At 39.2% G+C, this 21,308-nt stretch overlaps 1 protein-coding gene across 6 annotated transcripts in view; it reads right to left on the minus strand.

Moving 5' to 3' along the window:
* TSNARE1 (t-SNARE domain containing 1) overlaps positions 1–21,308 on the minus strand; it is a 278,385-nt gene that overhangs the window by 73,884 nt on the left and 183,193 nt on the right. For 5 of the 6 annotated variants that reach the window (XM_074202835.1, XM_074202838.1, XM_074202839.1 and 2 more), the window contains one exon: positions 6,849–7,049. In XM_074202835.1, the coding sequence (XP_074058936.1) occupies positions 6,849–7,049 (201 nt within the window). The remainder of the gene's footprint in view (positions 1–6,848; positions 7,050–21,308) is intronic. The other variant, XM_074202840.1, reaches the window with a different exon arrangement.

Consider the following 21,308-nt stretch of genomic DNA (forward strand, 5'->3'; position numbering starts at 1 on the left):
GTAATTAAAGGAGTTGGTATTATTGTGCACCTAGAAGCAACAAGAAAAATCACTTCAGGGTACCTTTGGTCCTCTTATATTGTAATTTCTCCTAGCAGATATTTACCAAATGATAATACTAATGTTTGTCCTTCATTTCTAAAGAAGACCACGACATCAGTGAGGTGATGCCATGATAAGCACGAGAATTGGATTTGAGTGAGGGGTGCTGTGTTAAGTCACCAGCCTCATTTTCTCCTCCAAAGCCTTTTGGGTCCAGTGGCCATAAATGAATCAGGATGACTTAAGATAACTCTGGGTGGGGAGCAATCAGGGTTAAATGACTTGCCCAAGGTCACATAGGTAGTCAATGTGTCTGAGGTTGGGGTTGAGCTCCCATCCTCTTGAATCTCAGGTCAGTGCTCTATCCACTGAACCACCTATTTATCAAATGAAGTTAACTGTATTATGCAACAATAACTGTAGCAGAAGTTCAAGAGACAGAGAATAGCTATGAAGAACTCAATAAGTGCCTTTGTACTAAAGCAACTTATACTTTGATGCTCAGTGATTTCAATGCAAAGGCAAGAATAGCTTAAGGTGTTGAGAAATATATTAGAAATCTTGAATTAGAAATTTGAGACACTAAACACTTATAGATTACTGATAATGTTTTCTTGAGAGAAGAGCTGATAAGAACTGGACATTGAATAATATGAAAAAAAATGCAACTGAGGGTATTTTAACAGCTAGGACAACTCTTTTTTGCTGAAGTAGGAATCATTCCTGAACTAGCTGTCTGTGAACAGTCAAATCACAAAGGACAAAATAAGAACATCTCTAGAAGAAAGAATATGAGAAAAAAGTCATTCAATTAAAACAACTCCATAATAACCTAATTAAACAAGGTATTCGTGACAAAAAAAAGGATATGATTGAAAAAGTGACTTAGGAAAAAAAACTTCATACAGAAATTTGACTGAAAATATCAACTGACATATAAAATACCTAAAAACAATCTTAGTTAAGAAACATTGTGACTTACTTGTCAAGTGAAGAGATGCAGCAGCCAGGCAAAGATCAGTTTAAAAAATAAATGCAATTTTAAACTGATCTGAAAAATCTAATGGAGGACAATGGAAGATTATGAGCAGTATCTCCTTAAAAAATATAAAGAGGTGATAGAAGGTAAAGTCATTTTAAAGAAAGAGTGGTAAAAGTCCCATCTAAAAGAAATAAAAACAGTGGGGCAACTAGGTGGCACAGTGGATAGAGCACTGGCCCTGGAGTCAGGAGGACTTGAGTTCAAATCTTCCTCAGACAGTTAATAATTGCCTAGCTGTGTGACATTGGGCAAGTCACTTAACCCCAATGCCTTAAATAAATAAAATTTAAAAAAATAAAATTCCCATCTAAGCAGTCACCCTGAGGTCATGTATGGTTAAAGATGGAAAGAAGACAATAATTGGAAGCAAAATAGAAAAAAAATCTGCAACTTTCTTTTAAAATAAACTTTTTATCATAAAGGACAATGGAGTTACCATACTTGGACTGCAGTATCATAGATCTAGATGTGTGCTAATAGGGAAGGTGGAAATAACATGAGAAAAAAGAAGAGAAACTTGGATTAAACAAGTATACAATAGTGGCAAATTGTGCTAAAGGGGCTAAAATTGTGAAGGCACTGAGGTGAGGGATAGATTTATGAAATTTAAGAAGGATAAATTATTTTTGACATTGGAAAAATAAAAACAAAAACCCAGGGCCTTATTAAAAATTAAGCAAACAAAAAAACAACCAAGAGAATATGTGAAAGTTAGATATGTAGAGATAAATGATAGAAAGCTTGTGTATTGCACTGGTATCTTCATGTTAGGACAATGTGAGCAAGGTTTCAAACAGAGAGGAATAGGTCTCACATTGGGAAGCCAGGTGGCAAAATGAATAAAGCACTGGGCTTGGAGTCAGAAAGGGCTGAGTTCAAATCAAGCCTCAGACTTTTACTAGTTTTGGACAAGTCAACCTGTGTTTGCCTCAGTTTTCTCAACTATAAGATGTGGATAATCTACCCACTTCCCAGGTTGGTGTAAGGATCAAATGCAATCACAGTTTAAAGGGCCTAGCACAGTACTTGGAAAACAATAGGTGATTACTTGTTTCCTTCCTGTGTTGTGCATTTTGGAAGATTAGAATGAGAATATTTTATGATGGCCAGGGAGAGCTGGGTTGTAGTCTGTTCCATTAGAGGGGACATATAGTTCCATCACTGATATCCTAGACCGTGTGGAGAATTTTGAGGCTAAGTAAAATTTAGCCCCAGAAGAGTAGTTTCTGTTATTGGATTCTCTTTTTCTTGAAGAACGAAATTATCATGAAGATAGGATATCAGTCACGCTGCTTTTGGCATTAAGAACTCTAACAAATGTCCAAAGAAGTGAAGCTCCCCATGACTAGGAGATTAAGCTTCTGTGTCAGCATTGAGATATTTCCCAAAACTTTCATCTAGTTCCTCTTTTTGTTTATGTGGTCATTTATATACTACAAAGATGATATCACATCTGTTTCTTCCTCTATAGATCTTTATCCAAATGTTCTCACAACAATAAAATTTAAGAGCTGAAAGGAATCACAGAAGCCAATCCCTGTTTCCAAAGAGAAGCAATCCAATGCCTCCTACAGCACAACGTATAGAACAGCAGGCCCGGAGTTATGAGTTCAGATCCCATTCAGACACTTGTGAACTGTGTGACCCTGCCAAGTCCTTTCACCTCTGTCTGACTTAAAGTTTCCTCAAATCTAAGTTGGGCATCAAAACAGCACCTATTTTCCAGGGCTGTTGTGGTTGTGAGGATCCACAAGATACCATCTGTATCAACATTTGGTACACAGTGGATGTTTGTCCTTCATACTCAAAGATGTCATGATGCTAGAGTCAAGAGACAATGATCACAAAGGATGGCACAAATGATCCATTACCCTTTTAGGTAAATGTATATTTGGCATTTGGACTACATCATTTGCCCACTGGAGTTGTACTCTCTACAGAAGAATTTGAGTATTTGGCAGTTCAGCTCAAGAAAATTCCTCTGTTTGCCTGTCTCCCTTTGAGAGACCAGCCCACTTCTGGGGACCATGATCCCCCAAATAAAATGCCTTCACTTCAAATGGAAAAAAGAAAGCTCCCCCATATCTGGTACCTTATCAAAATCTTCCTAAGATAATTTAAAAGAAAGTTATTTGATTTCCTGACTTGGCACTGGTAGACTGTTCAGCTTTCACAGACATATAAAAATGAGGTCAGCTCAGTGACTCTGTAGAACTCCAGTTTGGTAGGTAATTCTCTTCCATACTTTCCTACAGAGCTATCCCTGGCAATACATGCATTAATTTTGTTATCTATGGGTACATCCCTGGAAAGTTTACTGCCAAGGCAAGGGAAATTATTATCTACTACATTCAAAATTTCTCCATTTATTGAAACCAAGAATGTATGAGTGGTGTGATGCTGATTAGTGGAGAACTTGACAAGCAAAATCATTAATAAGGTTGTATTGGATAAGCTGAAAGTCAATAAGGAAAAATGTAAAGTCTTACTCTTGGATCAAAAAAAATTAACCTCAGAGAAAGTTGTGATAAGACAAGGATCAGATTTTCTCAAGTCTAAAAAATCTTAGAACTATCCAATCACCACTCTTGGATCTGTCTTCTGAAATCAAAGAAAACAGGACTTTCCTTTTTTTTTATAAAACAGTCCTCCAAATACTGGAGCACAGTCATCATACCAGGAGTGTTATTTCCTTTAGGTTAAAGAGCCTCATTTCTCTCAATTTATCCACATAAGACATATGCTTAGGACCTTTTCCATCCTTCTCAGACATTCTCTAATTAATCAATACTCTAAAGCAGGACAGGGGAACTTTTTTTCTGTCAAGAGCCATTTGAATATTACAAAATTATCAACTTAAAAATTAGTCATGGTCAAAATGGTCAATTAATTACTTCACTCCTAAAAAGTTCTTTGTGTTTGCTATGGCATCTCCAGACAAAATGATTTTGTGGGATGAATATGACTGTGGGCTTGCCCATCCCTGTCCTAAAGTATAACATCAAGAACTGAATATGATAGTCTAGAACTCTAGAGTTCTGATGGTCTCTTACTTTACTCATGTAAGTCATATCTCTCTTAATACAACCCAAGATCACATTAGCTTTTGTGTCTATTGTCAATATTTTTGACACAGTGTCTACCACATAGTGGGCACTTAATAGATGCTTGCTGAATTGAATTTAATGAAATTTCAGCCCACTAATATTCCAAGGCCTTTTTCAGTCAAGCCAATCTGAGTCTTCTATCTTATCACAACATTCCCCATATTGTACCTGTGAGGCTAATTTTTTTTTAATCCAAGTGTATGACTTCTTCATATTCAACCTTATTGAATTTTACTTTATTCAATTCAACCTCATCAATGTTTTTGCTTGTCAATATCTTTTTGGCTCGCTCCTGACTATCGTTCAGTGGGTTTGAAATCCCTCCCATCTTTGTGTGATCTGTTAATCTGAAGTTTCCCAGATTTCCTCCTAGGAGCATATCAACTTAGTATACAAAGCTACTCCCAAAGTCATTTCCAAGTCATGTGTCCATCAAACCAAATTTCAGTGATTATGTGTGAGATCAAATTTTCCTTCTTGCATTAAAGTCTGCACTTTATTTACTTTCTTTGTTACCTATACTTCATACATATGCATAGAGAGATCTTTGACCATCGATTTTCTGACTGGTTCCTTTTTTTCAATTTTACCTCCTATGAATTTCTAAACATCTCTCATGCCTTTTTTCTTCTTATTGTGTAAGTATTCTCTTGAAGTGCATAAACACACCCAGACACACACAAATGAAGTTTTTTCCATCTCTCCTCTTTCTGTTTAAAAGCCCTTTCCCTTATATTTGTTAGAGATGGTGAAAACACTTTATCAATATTCCTTGTGACTCGCTAAGAGTCTAGCATTCCTAGATTTTTATCCATGGTTTGGAAACCTAAATCTCATTCTCAGATAAAATTTTCTTAACTTTTGGCCGTTTGATCACCAAATATGCCTTTCTCCTTTCCAACACTGAGGAAAAAACACCAGTGCAAAAAACTCATAATCCTAAGTTTAAATTTGTTGCTTTGTTATTCACTTGCCATGTAGCCTTGGGAAAAGAACATTCTTGAGCATTAGTTCTCTCATTTGTAAAACTAGGATATTAACAGGAGTACATATTACTTCCCAGAGATGTTGTAAAGAAGGTACTATGCAAACTATAATGTGCCATTATACACAGATAAAGGAGGTTATTTTTTTAGTCTCTCTTGTTTTCTTTACCAATGGGCATAAAAGGTGAATATTATATATATATATGTGTGTGTGTGTGTGTGTGTGTGTGTGTGTGTGTGTGTATGCACTACATAAATATACACTAACTCCATTTTGCCATCATTTCTCTTCATCTCTGTCTCTGTCTGTCTCTGTCTCTCCCTCCATATGTGTGTGTGTGTCTATGTGTGAAAGATATGTAGTGAGAGAGCAAGGGATCACAATAGATGGATAGTCTAAATGCTTCACTGGCATCTATGAGATATTAAGAGAACTATATTAAGAAGAAGGGCTGTAATGTGTTGTATAAAATTTTTATGGCTAAGGTAAAGTCAGATAAATCCTGTGCAAATGTTGATGATGGTGATTCTTCATTCTTGAAGAAAACCATAACATCATGGAGGTGATGCCATGATAAGCAAGTGAATTGGATTTGAGTGAATGGATTCTGTGCTAAGTCACCAGCCTCACTTTTTCCTCTGGAGTCATCTGGGTCCAGTGACCAGATATATATCAGAATGACATGACCAGGGCAGTTAGGTGGCAAAATGGACAGAGCACTGGCCCTGGAGTCAGGAGTACCTGAGTTCAAATCTGACCTCAACACTTAAAAAATTACCTAGTTGTGTGACCTTGGGCAAGTCACTTAACCCCTTTGTCTTAAATTTTAAAAAAATGACATGACTTGCCCAAGTTCATACAGCTATTAAGTGTCAAGTGACTGAGGCTGGATTTGAACTCATGTCTTCCTGACTCCAGCTCAGCACTATTCACTGGGACAGACATATAAAAGAAATATAATACTAGTTGCGGGAGGGGAAGGAGGAAGCTACCAAGCTTCTGCAATTTTTTAAAGTATCTAGAGTCCAGACATAGAATCAAACATTTCTTATAAATGTATAAATTTATAAATTTCCTATAATTGTAAGGACCTGCCTTTGGTGCTATGGAAGAGGCAAAGGATGGTTGCACACCTCTTACAGGATCTTCTTCCCTGATCCCTGGCTATAATGTTATCCATTCCCTTCCCAAAACCTGCTAATATTTAATTCAGATATGACTTCTCATACTCTTGTTTCAGTTCAAGATTAGACTGAAATTTAAAAAAAATTCATCTAACTTTAACAGACCCAGAGTGGGTACAGCTGTCTAATCCCCAGACTATGTGAGTGCTGGCTAATGGTCTCTTTGATGTATGATAATCCCTTCCTCTCCCCAAACACATGACAGAACTCCATCCTACTGTGTTATTATATGTACCCACAAAAGAAGACTTCAACCTTAAAAGATGCCTCATTACATCATGACTCCATGATAGTATAATGAGCAAAATACTCAGGACTAGTTTGCAACTATGAAAAAAATAATGTACAGAGAAGATATGACTACTCAACAAGCCTGTGACAGAGATAGGATTATAAGCCAGATGTCCTGAGATCATGACTTGGTGGACCCTTAGGATGGGGGCATCTTTTCTGTGCTTACTCAGAAGGACAATGAACCTGGCTCACCTCATTCTGCAGAATAGCATCTTCCTGATGCCTGAGGGTATCCAGGTCCTCATCAGTAATCTCTTGGAGTAGGACCTGGCTCTGCCACATGCTGTCACCCCCATTAAAGATCTTCTCATCAGCCAGGTCTGCAAATGGGTTTCTGGGATGCTGCTGCTGCTGCTGCTGCTGCTGCTGCTGCTGCTGCTGCTGCTGCTGCTGCTGGGAAGGGAGATGAGGATCAGAGTGGGTTTCAGGGTCTTGTTCTGAAATGAGGCTCTGACAGTTTAGGATATCCACAAACATTTATTTGTATACTGGAGGAATAAGTGAAAGGACCAATTGTATCATGCAACAGAGCAGTAGATGACTTTGAACAGAATGCCAACTATCTTAAAACAAAGACCACAGAGCATAGAATGTGAGCTTTAAGAGACTTAAAATATAGACTATAAAATAAAGAATGCAAATATTAGAAAGGACTTAGAACATAGAATGTCTGTCTGAGCTGGAGGGAACTTTGCAACCAAGCACACAGAACTGTGGCTGGGTCAAAGCTGAGTTTGGAACATCGAACACAGAATACCAGAGCTGAATGGTATTTAAAACATTATAAATGATAGACCCATGAGAAATCTTAGCATGAAGAAAATTGAAGACCAACTGGAAGAAATCTTAGAATATAGAAGAGTTGGAAGAAACTTTAGGAAATAGAAAAAAATGGTTGGGATTTGGAAGGGAATCTAGAAAATATAATATAAAATATTAGACACTCGAATACAGGTTATAGGATAAAAGATTTTGAAAGGATTTTAGAACATAAAATATCAGGGCTAGAAAGAATATTAGAACAGAATGTCAAAACTGTAAAGGAATTTTTAAAACAAGAACATAGATTTTCAGAATTATAAGGCTATTAAAACACAGGCTAACATGTCTTCTGAGGCTTAGAATACACTGTGATATCAGTTCTGAATGGTACTTGAAGACACAAATTGTTGAGAGCTGGAGGGGGTTTTGGCACAAAGAATGCAGAGTGTCAGGGTCAGAAGAAGCCTCAGGATAGCATTATAATGACCACCATGACAACATCATTATAGCTGACATTTCTCTAGACCTTTTGGGTTAAATAAAAGTACGTTCCTCACAACCACCCTTTGAGATAAGTCATATATGGGTTATTGCCATCATTTTATGGATGGGAAGACAAAGTTAATCATTCATTCAAAACACAGTCAGAGATTTTGTGACTTTCCAGTAGTATCAGATAGTATCAGAACCAGGTTGTTGTTGTTTAGTTGTTTGGTCATGCATGACTCCTTGTGACCCTTTATGGGGTTTTCTTGACAAAGATACTGGAGTGGTTTGCCATTTCTTTCTGCAGTAGATTACGTAAATATGATTACATGACTTGCCCATAGTCATACCGCTAGTGAGTGTCTGAGGCCAATTTGCAGCTAGGCAGCACAGCTTCACTGGGCCTGGAATCAGAAAGACACATCTTCCTCAGGGCTCAGGAGCTTACTAGCTATGTGACCTTGGGCAAGTCACTCACCTCTTTTTCCCTCAGTTTCCTCATCTGTAAAATGAGAAAGAAATGGCAAAACAGTCCAGTATCTTTGTCAAGAAAATCCCTAAGGGGTCAAGAATAAGTGAACCAGAGCAAAAAAAAAAAACAAAACAAAACAATTAAACAACAATTTCCTGACTCCCGGCTCAGAGTTCTTCCAAACTGAAGTATTTAGCTGCCTCATTAAAGCCAGGAACACAGTACATGTCTCTAGATTTCAGACTTGATACACAGAACATAAAATATTAGAGCTGAATGAGACCTTAAAGACCACCTAGTCCAACCATTTCATTTTACAAAGGAAACTAGAGAGAGGAGATGATATGTCCAGGATCATGCAAATAAGTCAGAGTCAGGACTCAGAGGATTAAACAAGCCAGGATTAATTTTCCCTATTTTTCAGAAACAGAGCCCTAGAGAAGGCAAGGGGAAGGTTCAAGTAAGTTTTAAGGGAGTCCAAGACTAGAACTTAAGAGTTCTTGACTCATCAGCTGAGGTGAAAAGGTCTGAATGTAAGCAAATAGGGTATTATCCTTCAAGATCTCATCACAGAGATAAACTTAAATGATAAATTGACTGGTAGGCATATCCTGGCTATAAGACTCATCAGGACATGGACTTTTTTATGTTTTGGGGTATATATGGAGAAGGGGTGGGATGGGGCAGAGTTGTGTGTATTAAGAACTGGGATGGGGGACCTGGATGAACATCTAAGCAGCTACCAGCATCTGATGTTGGTAGGGGTGATTAAGGAAGGGAAAAGTTCCCAGGATGCACATGGTAGTGAAGGTTTAACTTTTAAACCCCAACCGTAATATGACCTGGCTCCAACCTGCCTTTCCAGATTCAATCAAAATTATTGCTCTTCTACTCTGGGATCCTGCCAAACTAGTTTTCATCTCACTGATGATAACACTATTTCCTTCCTATCTATCTTTGCTTACTGTCCACCATGGCCACAAGACATCCCCTCATTACCTCTGCCTCACACAGTGCCTCTCCTCCTCGCAGAGGAAGGTCAGGCACCATCTTCTTCATTAAGTCTTTCCTGATCCCCAACCCCCAACCTAATTTCAAGTGCCCCCTCTCCCAAACTCCCTTGTATTGAATTACTCTGGGTGTTATTTATTACCTTTGTGCTGCATTTATTGTCTCCCTCATTAGAATGTACAGTCCTTGTGAATAGTGATTATTTCATTCTTTGTTACTTGTATCCTTGGTGCTTAGGATAGGGACTGGCACATCATAATTGTTGATTGATTGATAGTTGATTGGAATGGTGCTTAAATGATGCAGCAAAAGAATAGGAAGGAATAAGTCACACTGAAATTCTAAGCTAAGTCCAGGGACATTCCTTCTTCATGTTAACAGTAACATAATTTTAGAGGTGAAATATAATGGGGTGGTGGGGAGAGATCTGAACTAAAAGTCAGCAGGTATCTGATTGGGTATGGATCCTTGATCCTACCAGAAACTCCTTGTAAGAGTCTTAGCAAGTCCCTTTATCTGTCTAAACCTCAGTCTCCCATCTGTAAAACAAAAACCTTGAATTAAATAAAATATAAAGTTCTCCACACTCTGCTTTTTACCATTTTGTCATTCTGCTCTGATATGTTATAGCCTAGCTTTTAAGAAAAGTCTTTTTCAGCTGTAAGAAAATACAATTTGATGAGCAGGGTCAGACAAGTGGGTTTAAAGATTCTACCTTGCCTACCCTGGATGGGGGAGAAGATTCCTAGGTGTGGCCAACTCTAAGGGCCTCGGGGAGGAAGCTAAAAGGTTACAGTCTCTGTAAGGGATTGAGTCTGGCCAGGCTGGAGAGGGAGCTGCTGACATGATCTAGCAACATTAGCAAACCAACCCTCAAACAGACCCCAGCCCTAGTTTTGAGATCTTTAACTGCTTTCTCACAGGTTCCTTGACCTCTAACTAAAGGAATTTAATGTTCTCCAACCCAAATGCACAAGAGGGAGCATGAAAGGTCATAGATGATATCAAAGTTCACATTATTAGTGGCCTTATGACCCTGCCTAATTCTTTGGGATTCCCATTGCTTCCAGTAGTGTACAGTGAAGCATAGCACACAAAACATCCCCTATGAGATTGTTTGTGGTTGTTCAGTCATTTCAGTTACAACCAACTCTTTGTGACCCCATTTTTGGAGTTTTCTTAGCAAAGATATTGAGGATATTTTGCCATTTCCTTCTCCAGATTATTTTACATATGAGAAAACTGCAGCAAACAGGGCTAAATGACTTGTCCCAGGTCACACAGCTAGTAAGTGTCTGAGGCCAAATGTGAATGCATGTCCCCCTGGATTCCAAGGCTGGCACTCCATTCACTGGGTCATTTAGCTGCCCTGAGATATAAATACAAAGCCAAAAGATCCTCCCAGAGTCTAAATCCTGGAGTACTGATGGAAGGAGGAAATAGGATGGGTTTCAACAAATTGTTAATAAGCATCTAGATAAAAAAAAAGATGGGGGTGAGGAGTCCAGGATAAGGACTTCATGCAGCAAAACATTAAGGCAGGGAAGTACAAGGTTTATCCAGGTGGTAGTGAACCAGTTATACAGTTTTGCTCTAGAGATGAATTGGCATATGAGAATGACCAAGGATTAGAACATTGAGGGATCCAGAGCAACAAAGCTGGAATGGAGATGGGGAGGCCGGAAGGGAGCACCTATGACCTTAGTGAAGGTTTCAGGTTTCTTTTCCACTCAGAGGATGCCTTCAGCAAATAAAAATAGGTAGAGCTGAACTTAGAGCCCCTCCCCCAACAAAACCTTCACTCTACTCTTTTATCAAAGTCAAGATGACATATCTTATCCTCCTTCAGGATTGACAGTCAAATTCTGAGAAAAGATCTTCCACACTTGTTGCCAACATTTCCACACCTTCTTTCTCTTCTGTCATGAAAGTCCTTTCCAGCTAAAAGAATCTATGAATCTATGAACCTTAAGACACTATAAAATTGGGAGTTATCATTATTATTATTCCTTCAATTGAGCCAAAGTAAAAATAATAGCTCCCATTTCTATAGTACTTTATTACTTATACAATCTGGCTTCTGACCCTAACACTTGAGTGAAACTGTTCTTTTCAAGGTTAATCTCTTAATTGTGAAATAACAATGAACTTCTCTTAGTCCTTATTCTACTTGATATCTCGGCTCTGACAGCCACTTTCTCCTCTTGGATATCTCTACCTGAAGATGTCAAATTCAACATGTTCAAGATGTCATACTTACCCATTTCTATTGAGTACCACTCTGTTTCACAACATGGACAGCCTTCTCTTTCCTCTCACTCATGCCCTTGCCAAGTCCTATAAATTCTATACTTGCAGCTCTCACATCCATTCTCCTCTTTGTACTCATACAGCCTTTACACCAGTATATAATATCATTAGTTCTCATCTGGACTATTGCAAAAAAACTACTCATTAGTTTCTCTGTCTCTGTTCCAGGAGATTTTAACCTGGGGTCCAAAGACTCCCAAGGGGTCTATGGATAGGTTTCAGGGAGTCTACAAACTTAGATCATACACACACACACACACACACACACACACACACACACACACACACATATATATATATATATATATATATATATATATATATATATATATCTTCAGTAATTCTAACCAAAACCCAGCATTTCTTTCAGTTATTTAAAAACATAATTTTGAGAAGGGGTTGCTAAGACTTCACTAACCTGTCAAAAGGGATCATGACACAGAAAAAATTACATGACACAGAAAAAAAATTCTCCCAATCAATCCTCCACAGAATTACTAAATATTACTAAAACACAAAGTTGACTGTGTATTCTTCCCAACAGAAAGTCTCTCATGGTTTCCTATTGCTTCAACAATAAAATACAAGATACTCAGCATGCCATTTAAAGCCCCACTAAAACCTGGTTTCCATCTATGTTACCAGTTTTATTTCCTATTCTATCACACACTTTCCTTTTAGCTGTCCACCACATTCCATCTTTCTCCTCGGTGTCTCTGCAAGAGTGGCCCCCTGAGTTTGAAATCCACTACCTCCTCATCACCACTTCTTCCAATCCTGAGCTCCCTTTCAAAACCCAGCTCAGGAGTGGACTCCTTCCCCTAACCTATCTTGATCCGGCAGCTGTAAGTTCTCTCTCTCCTCAAATTACTTTGCATAACCTTGCATGTACTATGCATTCATTTATATATGTGCATCTATAATTCCCAGTAGAATAGAAGCCTTCTGAGAGTAGGGATTGGTTCATTTTTGTATTTATATCATAAACACTAAAGTCATAAAGACTAAAGATCAAATTCTTTAAAAAGGTCTACGACTATAGAAAGACAGTGGAAGTGACCTTTTCGTTTTCTGAACAGGAAAGCTGGGGTGGAGGATGGGGATGTAGTGCTTTGTGTGACTTCCCCTGTATGTTTATGATTATGCTAAACTGTATCATAAATGTCCCTGGAAAAATGTTTTGGGCTAGGCTATGCTGAGGTCTGGGGCTTCTAGAAAACCAAAGAGCTGTGTGATCATGACTATCATAGCCTCAATGACAGCTGTCCTTGAGACTACCTTCTAAGCCCTGGACTATTCTCTTGGGTGAGCATAGATCTTTGAATACAGGACTGCAAAGATAGGGGTCACAGGATTCTGACATAAGCCTAGAAAAGTGGTAGCTGAGAGGATTCTCTTAGCTGTGTGATTATTCTGTAATTGTAAGAAGTGACTGACCTCCTGTCCACCACTATCCCTGGAGAGGAGAGATTAGGAATCAATTGAGCTTGACTGATTCTTCCCAGGGAGTATTAATCTGATAAATGAACCTGAGTCTAGATACCAACTACTTCTGCCACCATCCGTGATCACTCTGACACATTCACAAGGACCTGATTGAAACAGCATTGTAGTTTTGGTTACTTATATAAACCCTTAGAAGTGATAATGTCCAAACTGGCATTTGAGACCTTTCAGTCTTTTCTAAGCCCTTTTTTAGACTATAGACCCCTCACCATTTATATCTCCTGCTCTTTCCTATATGCAGGTCTGTGTTTATGCTTTTCTGAGCTTCCAGAAAAGCCCTCCCCATCACTTGCAGCTGTTGAAACTATCCATTCCTCAAAGCCCAACTCAAATGCAATTTTCTCCCAAAGTAAGAGATTAAAAGATGGAGCCATTTACAGTGATAAGAACTATCTTTCAAGCTTCGATTTTAATGCCTACTTGGTGTACAACTTTTGATATATGACTTTCCTAGATGAGCCTCAGATTCTTTATCTGTAAAATGGGTAGAAATACTCTGATACTTGCCTTACCCGCCCCCCACCCTGGGGTACTGTGAAGAAGGCATTTTGCCAAGTTTAAAACTATATGAGTGATCCTTATCAATCTTTGCATCTCCCCTGATCCCTAGGCAGTGCATCAACAGATATAGGGTGGCAATGCTGAGCTTACCACAGACAGCGTCAATTGAAGCTGTAATAACCCAGCACCAACAGACTGCTGCTTCCAAGGAGAGAGTCACAGAGGCTCAGAGATTGTTCCAAGGTCAGGTGGGGAAGCAGTGGCAGAACTAAGACTGGGACCAAAGATAGAGAAGACAAGATTTGACCCAGGGAGTCCTGGGAAAGGCAATGCTGGTGGGGGGGGGGGGCAAGGGTGATATGGGAATGGGCAGGGAAAGGAAGCTGTGTTCTCCCTGCAGTTTCTGTAGGTGAACATCTCCAATGTGTCCTTCCCCCCATCACTCACTGCCGAGACTCAGCAAGATTTAAAGTAGAAATTCATCCAGCAAAGCCCCAAAGCAATTACAGGCAGCAAGGCCTGAAACAGCCGCAGAACAAAAGCCTGGGGACGAGTAAATCAGTTCAGAAGCCTGGGAGTGGGGAGAAGGGGGAGGTAGTCTACTTGACTTTTTCCTCTTTTCTCCTGCCCTTGAGGTGGGGCCAGGTAGAGACAGGAGAAGGCAAAATCAAGACTTAAAAATGGGATTCCACTGAGGTCTGGGACTGGAAGAGATGAGTAATAAGGTAGTGATGGGAATGGAAGATGATGGGCCATATTTTAAGACTTAGGTGGGCCAATCAGGAGGAGGCAGTAGTAGGTGGCACATGGATAGAGTCAGGAAGCCTCTTCCTTGTCTTCCTGAGACACTTGTTAGCTGTGTGACCCTGAACAATTCACTTAACTTCTGTTTGGAGACCTAACTATTCCAGTATCTTTGCTAAGAAAACCCCAAATGAGGTTTTAAAACCAAAATGAATGAAGAACAACAAAGACCAATTAATAGTCATGCAAGAAAATTGATAATGATAGGCCACTTTTTATAGTACTTTTAAGTTTACAACAAACTTGTCCTTGATTATATTTAGAAATTATAGGATGAATCAATGATGTCCTGCAAGAACACAAGAAATGTGTTCCAATCATAATTGGATATAGGGGAGGGCTGTTTGTAGGAGAGAGAAAAACAGTGGAAGGCTATCCAAAGTTCTGCTCCAGTGACTCTAAGATTAAAAAGAAATACATGCAGGAAGGAATATAGCCCACTGGATGGTTCTATGTGGGAGAATATGGTTAAGAATCTTACTGGATGAGCAGATATGGAGGAGAAGCCATCTATATCGATGCAGGAATAACTACATGGGTGAGATCAGAATTCTATGCTAGTATTGGAAGGGGCATGGGATTTTGAACAAAAGGGGATTCAGAGATAATTTAGTATAACCCCTTCACTGTACTGGGGGGGAGGCTGAGACTCAGAAAAGGTCTGGTAAATCTTGGAGCGAGGCCTGAAACCCAGGTCTTCTAATCCCAAACTAGGACCCTCTCCACTCTACCCTACTGCCTCTATTTATCCACAGAATCATAGATTTAGAGTTGGAAGGAAAATCAGTGGCCAAACAGTCCAACTCCTCCATTCACAAAAGATAAAACTTAGGCACAAAAGAAGTTAATTGACTTACCTAGTTTGATCCAGCAGATGAGCATCAGAGAGATCTAGCAGGTTATTTCAGGATGCCTCTTCTGTGGTCACACAGCAAGTCCTAATCCCAGCCACAGACTAGGCTCGAAACTTTGCCTAAGTTTCGAAACCAAAGAAAACTCTAATATACTCAATACCCTTCTGGTTAGAGGAGGAACCAGGATGAAAGAGCACGTATGGGTCATCATGGCTCCTCCTCCCTTAAATAGTACTTAATAGCATCGATGTAGCAATTGAGGGTTGAGAACAGATTTACCCAGAATCTTATTTGACCCTGTGACATGGGTGTGATTATTAAGCCCATTTTACAGAGGAGAAAACTGAGTTTGGAAGGGGGTTCAAGTGATTTACCCCGGGTCACACAGCTGGTGCCTGGGGCAGGACTTGAACTTCCCACCTCCACATCCAGCACCTGCTCCATGGGCAGGATTTCAGGACTGGCAGAGCATCCATTCATCAGAGAACTGGCTCCCTGAGAACTCGGAGTTTGCTTCAGCTCTTGGTGTTGGCTCTCACAGCTGGGGCAGCCTACCAATGATGCTTAGCTGATACAATCTGAATTGTCCTGAAATCAGACTTTGTCTAAAGATGAAAGTCATAAAGGTAATCCTCCACACCCTCCAATTAAATTTTTCCAAACAGGCATTATTTGTCAGCCTCTGACACTTCCCAGATCATAGGATACAGCAAATAGGTGAATAATAAAGATCTCTGTTGAAGGCAATGACATAAAGGAAAATGATGATAGGGTAATCTCAAATCTAGGGGAATGGGGTGATATCACCATTTTTTTCTATCAATACCATTAAGTGACTGGCTCAGTAATCACACAGCTATTAAGGATTTGGAATTGGATTTGAATTCAGGTCTTCCTGACTCCAAGCCCAACACTTTATTGACTGAAAATACTCTTCATTATAGTAATTATACTGGAATTGGAAATGGAAAGTGAACTCATCTTAGAGTCAAGAAAACCAGGGTTCAGGGGTGGCTAGGTGGCATAGTGGATAAAACACTGGCCTTGGAGTCAGGAGTACCTGGGTTCAAATCCAATCTCAGACATTTAGTAATTCCCTAGATATGTGGCCTTAGGCAAGCCACTTAACCCCATTTGCCTTGCAAAAACTAAAAAAAAAAAAAAAAAGAAAAAGAAAAACCAGGGTTCAAATCCTGCCTTTAATACAGACCAGTAAAGCAACCTTGGATAAGTCATTCAAATGACCAGGAATTAGTTTACTATAACTTATAGTAGATATTATTATGATCTACCTCATTTGGAAAGAATTGTCAGATGAGGGTTACCCTTAGAGGGATGAAATCACAGATCCACAAGCTTCCCCCAATCAAAAAGAAAAGTCTGTGTGTGTGTGCACACACCTGCACATGCACACACACACACACAGAAATATAAGTTTAATCAAGGTAGGGGTTTTTTCCCCCTTTAATTACATTATTGTATTTTAAGCTCTGAATTAAGACATTCTCCCTGATAGGATGACCAGACTGTGAGGGGGTGGATTGTCTCTCTTGGACCATAAAGAATACACAGCATGCATTTGCATGTATAATTCTGTATGTCTGTGTATATCTACGTCTGCTTCTGGGGGCCCAAATCTGTGTGCATCCACACAATCATCTGTGCCCATGAATATCTCAGCCCGGGTGTGGCGGGATGTGTCTGGTTCTGATTGCTCCTGCCTCTCCAAATCCAGGCACATCAGTATATTGGTCAGTCCGTGGCCATGTGAGTGTGATGATGTGTGTATATTTACATGCCTGTGAGTCTGAGACTGTGCTGGTGTGTGTCGGTCTGGCTGCTGGTCTAGCTATCTCTGGCTATATCTCTAAGAAGAGGACAATGAGTGTCTCTGGGGGCAAGCATTTGTGCAGTTGTGACAGGACAAAAACAATCTGAGTATACGAGTTTGTGTCTAAGTGCTTTTGGGACAAGAACTGTCTCCTTTTGGTCACTGCATTCCCACGGCTTGGAGCAGTAGCTGATGTGATAAGGTACCTGGTGTCAAATGAGCATTTACGTTGTTGTATCGATGGATGGACACATGGGTGTATGTTCTAGTCTGTGTGATTGGGGCCTGAGAGTCATTCTGATGATGCTTTGACTGCCTCTGCCCTACTTCATTTCCCTGAGCGTTTTCAACAATAAAGCTCATTGATAAAGGGATAGAAACCCCTCCTGTCCTTCTTGGAGCTTTTCAGACACTTCTCTGCCCTTTCTGCTGCCCCCAGATCCTACCCCCCCCTCCCAACATACATTCAGAATATGCATAGCATGTGACAATGTCTGTTCAGTTCATTATTTTTTTTTAATTTGGAAGGAAAAAAAAGATGAGAGAGAATACAGGAAGATATAGTGCTGGGAGGGATTTCAGAGTGAAATTATCTGAGATCAGAGAGGATGCTAAATTTTATCTGTGGAAAATTCTCCCCTGGGTCTTTCCAGAACCCATGAGAAGGGCTGTTCTCAAAGATCAGAGAGATGCTGGAGACTCCCCAAGAACATCTTCCAGTACTCCAGGAGCCATGTCAGAAAGTGACTAGGGCTTGACTCAGCACCTGTTTAATAAATAACTGATAATACGACCTTGGGCAAACTCACTGTCTCTCTTCATGCCAGTTTAGCCAGCAGTAAAATGACAAGACCAGTCTTGAGACCTTAAGTGAGAAGAAACCCATTCTCTCCCAAGGGAGACATCCTACTTCCAGATAGTTCTCTTTGTGAAGAATTTCTAAATAAGTCTTGTGTGAATTCCCAAAACGTCTCCCAGGAACTCTCTGTCCTTATAATCCTTACATTTTGGGATATTCAACTAGGAATTCTTTACAACGACAGCTCTCCAGAGGAGGATGGATGTCTCAGAGATAATGGTTCTGTCTCCCCAGTCTTCAAGGGAATATTGAATGAGTATTTGTTGATGGATAGCATAAAGAGGTTTTTAGTCAGGTTTGGGTTACATTCAGCGTTTTTTTTTTGGAGCTGATTCATAATAGCTTGAAAGATCTGGTCATTAAATTTTCAGTGTGAACATTTACACCTCAGAAATTGGCAAACACTACAAATCAGGACTTGAATTGTTGTTTTACTGACTACCTAGACTTAAGAAATCAATGTAGAAAACGGTAATAAACCTAAAGATTAAACTTAAAAAAGAGTGTCCTGAATACATTTCCTCTACCCCCACCTGAGGCCTGTTGTTAAACATTACCAACAGACTTCTGCTAACCCTTTATCAATGAGTTTATCTAAGGTCACATCATGGGTCAGTCTGTCAACAATGTTCTATTAAACATTTATCAGGAATCAGCTGCCCTCTGAGGCACCTTCTAATTCTATAATTCATTATATGTTCCCCATCTCTTCCTTTTCCTCACAGAAGTACTATGTGAACCCTGACAATATTTTCTGTTCTTTAGACCTCAATTTTGTCTTTTGGGAAATAAAAAGTTTTGATTAAATACTCTCCAAAGTACCTTCCAGTTCTGACTGTATGTCCATAGAGGATACTTGAAAAGAGGGTGTGGTTATAAATTAATTATAATTTGATATTAACTATGACTCTTGAGAAATGTATTCCTAATGGAACAGAAGAGGGTAGTATACTTAGACAGTGACAATGAAGTAATGTTGCTTATCAATTAATCAAACAACCCTTAAGAAAGGTACTTCCATCAGACTATATACAAAGAGGATATATTGACAGAGAGGTTGTAGATGCAAAACAGGGTCAAAACAATAAAGACATGAAACAAAAAGATTGTACTAGGAGAAGGCTAGGCATTAGAGGATAAATAATATCACATGAAGGGGCACAAAGACCTATTATGGTAGAGGGAAAGAAGGGAGAGTGTGAGAAAATCCTCCTTTCAACAGATTTAGCCCAAAAAGAGAATAATATATGTTCTCAGTTGGGTTTAAAAATCTATTCTATGCTAAAGGGAAGTGGGAGGGGGAGGAAGAGACTGATAAAAGGGAAGGTAAAAATAAAGTTAAAAAAATTTAAAAGAAAAGTTAAAGGGGAAAGGTAGCAAACAGTGAGGAGGAATAAGGGGAAAGGAAAGAGAAAAGTATAAACAGGGAAAGATAGTATGGAAGGAAATACAGAATTAGTCATCTTAACTGTAAATGTGAATGGGATGAACTCTCCCATAAATCAGAAGCAGATAGCAGAATGGATTAAAAACCAGCATCCTACAATATGCTGTTTCCAAGAAACACATTATACCTTCTCTAAGATGAAGATATCTGCCAGGCACAGAATCTCATCACCTTATACCTGAAATACTGAAATATTCTGCTGGTCATATCCCTTTCCCAAATCTCTCCCCATCCAGTTCATCTTCCATTTAGTTGCCAAAGTTATCTTCCTAAAGTTCAGTTTTGACTATGTCACACTCCTGGTCCCAACCCATTCAACAAATGTCAATGGCTTTCTATTTCCCCTAGGATCAAATGTAAAATGCTTTGTTTGGAACCAAAAGCCCTTCACAGCTTGGTCCTTTCTCACCTTTCCAGTTTTCCCAAGCTTTTCACACACTTCCATGTACTCTATGATCTAGCACTACTGGCTTTCTTGCTATTCTTTGAATCCAACATTGAGCTCCAGGTCTTTGTCCCTTCAGCAACACCCCCCACCCCCATTATGACCCTTGACTTACATGGCTTCCTTCAAGACTTGCCCTCATCCCATTCCAACCCTTCATTGCTAGCACCATCACTTTGCCACTACCACTAATGTACCTTGTCTATAATGGTACAGAAACTGAGTTCTTTATATGTAGTCTCCTCCAGGGGCTGCTTGAGGGTAGGGGCTGATGCCTGATACAAGTACAAAAGTGCTTAAGAAATGATTGCTGACTTGATTTAATTAATTTATTTCTTTCAGTCATTCAATATTAGGTACGTACTACTTCCAAGGAACCCATTGGCACTGGAGACACAAAGACAAAGAATGAAAAGTCCTTACCCTAAAGAATCTTATATTCTACAAAGAGAATATAATATAATAACTTGTATTAATAGAGAAAGTTAAGTTTTATAAAGTGTCTTCCTCACATAACAGTCTTATAAAATGTTATAGTATATATATATATATAATGTATAATATTGTATATAATACATTATATAATTTTACCATGTAATATATGTATATAATAAAATATACATTAAAAATAATTTTATAGTATACATAATATTGTAGCATATTATATATAAATATATACTTTTATTTTTCCTATTTTACAGCTAAGAAAACTGAGACTGAATCAGAGTGAGTGGTTCGTATGTATATCTAATCCAGGTTTCCTGCATCCTAATCCAAGTTTCTATCCACTTTATCACACTGCACAAATTGGGAAATAAAGAGATCCAATTCCAAGTGAAGGGAAGAGATCTTGGCCTATGTTGATTGAAATATAGAATACCTAAATAAGAATAATGTGGAATTGGGCTAAAAGTAGGAGTAAGGAATAAAATGGAGAAAGGCCAGGCTAAGGGGTTTATAATTTTTTTCCAAAGGCAAAAAGGGAGGTCCTGGGGAGAAGCTCATTTGGTGATTATATGGAAGATGGCTTGGAGGAAAGACATCAGAGGCAGGGAGAGCAATTAGGAAGTGGTCACAGTTGCTCAGGTAAGTAGTGATGGGAATTATCTTGCTAAGTGGAGAAAAGAGGACAGAAGTTTCAATCACCTGTCTCCTGTCAGGACCTTCCACATTACCTTGGCTCCTTCCATTCCCCCTTGCCTGATGGGCCACCCTCCTGCCTCCTTTCAGCTTATCCAAATCTCCCCAATCTTCCAATGTTCAGTTCAAGCTCTGTTTCCTCACTTGAAGACCCCATTACAGCTTCTCCTGAGCTCTTGCAGCACTTCCTACAGTGTCCCTGCCCACAGCTGCTGAAGTGCCTT

This window comes from Macrotis lagotis, chromosome X (genome assembly GCF_037893015.1).
Source record: "Macrotis lagotis isolate mMagLag1 chromosome X, bilby.v1.9.chrom.fasta, whole genome shotgun sequence".
In the NCBI taxonomy this organism is placed as follows: domain Eukaryota; kingdom Metazoa; phylum Chordata; class Mammalia; order Peramelemorphia; family Peramelidae; genus Macrotis; species Macrotis lagotis.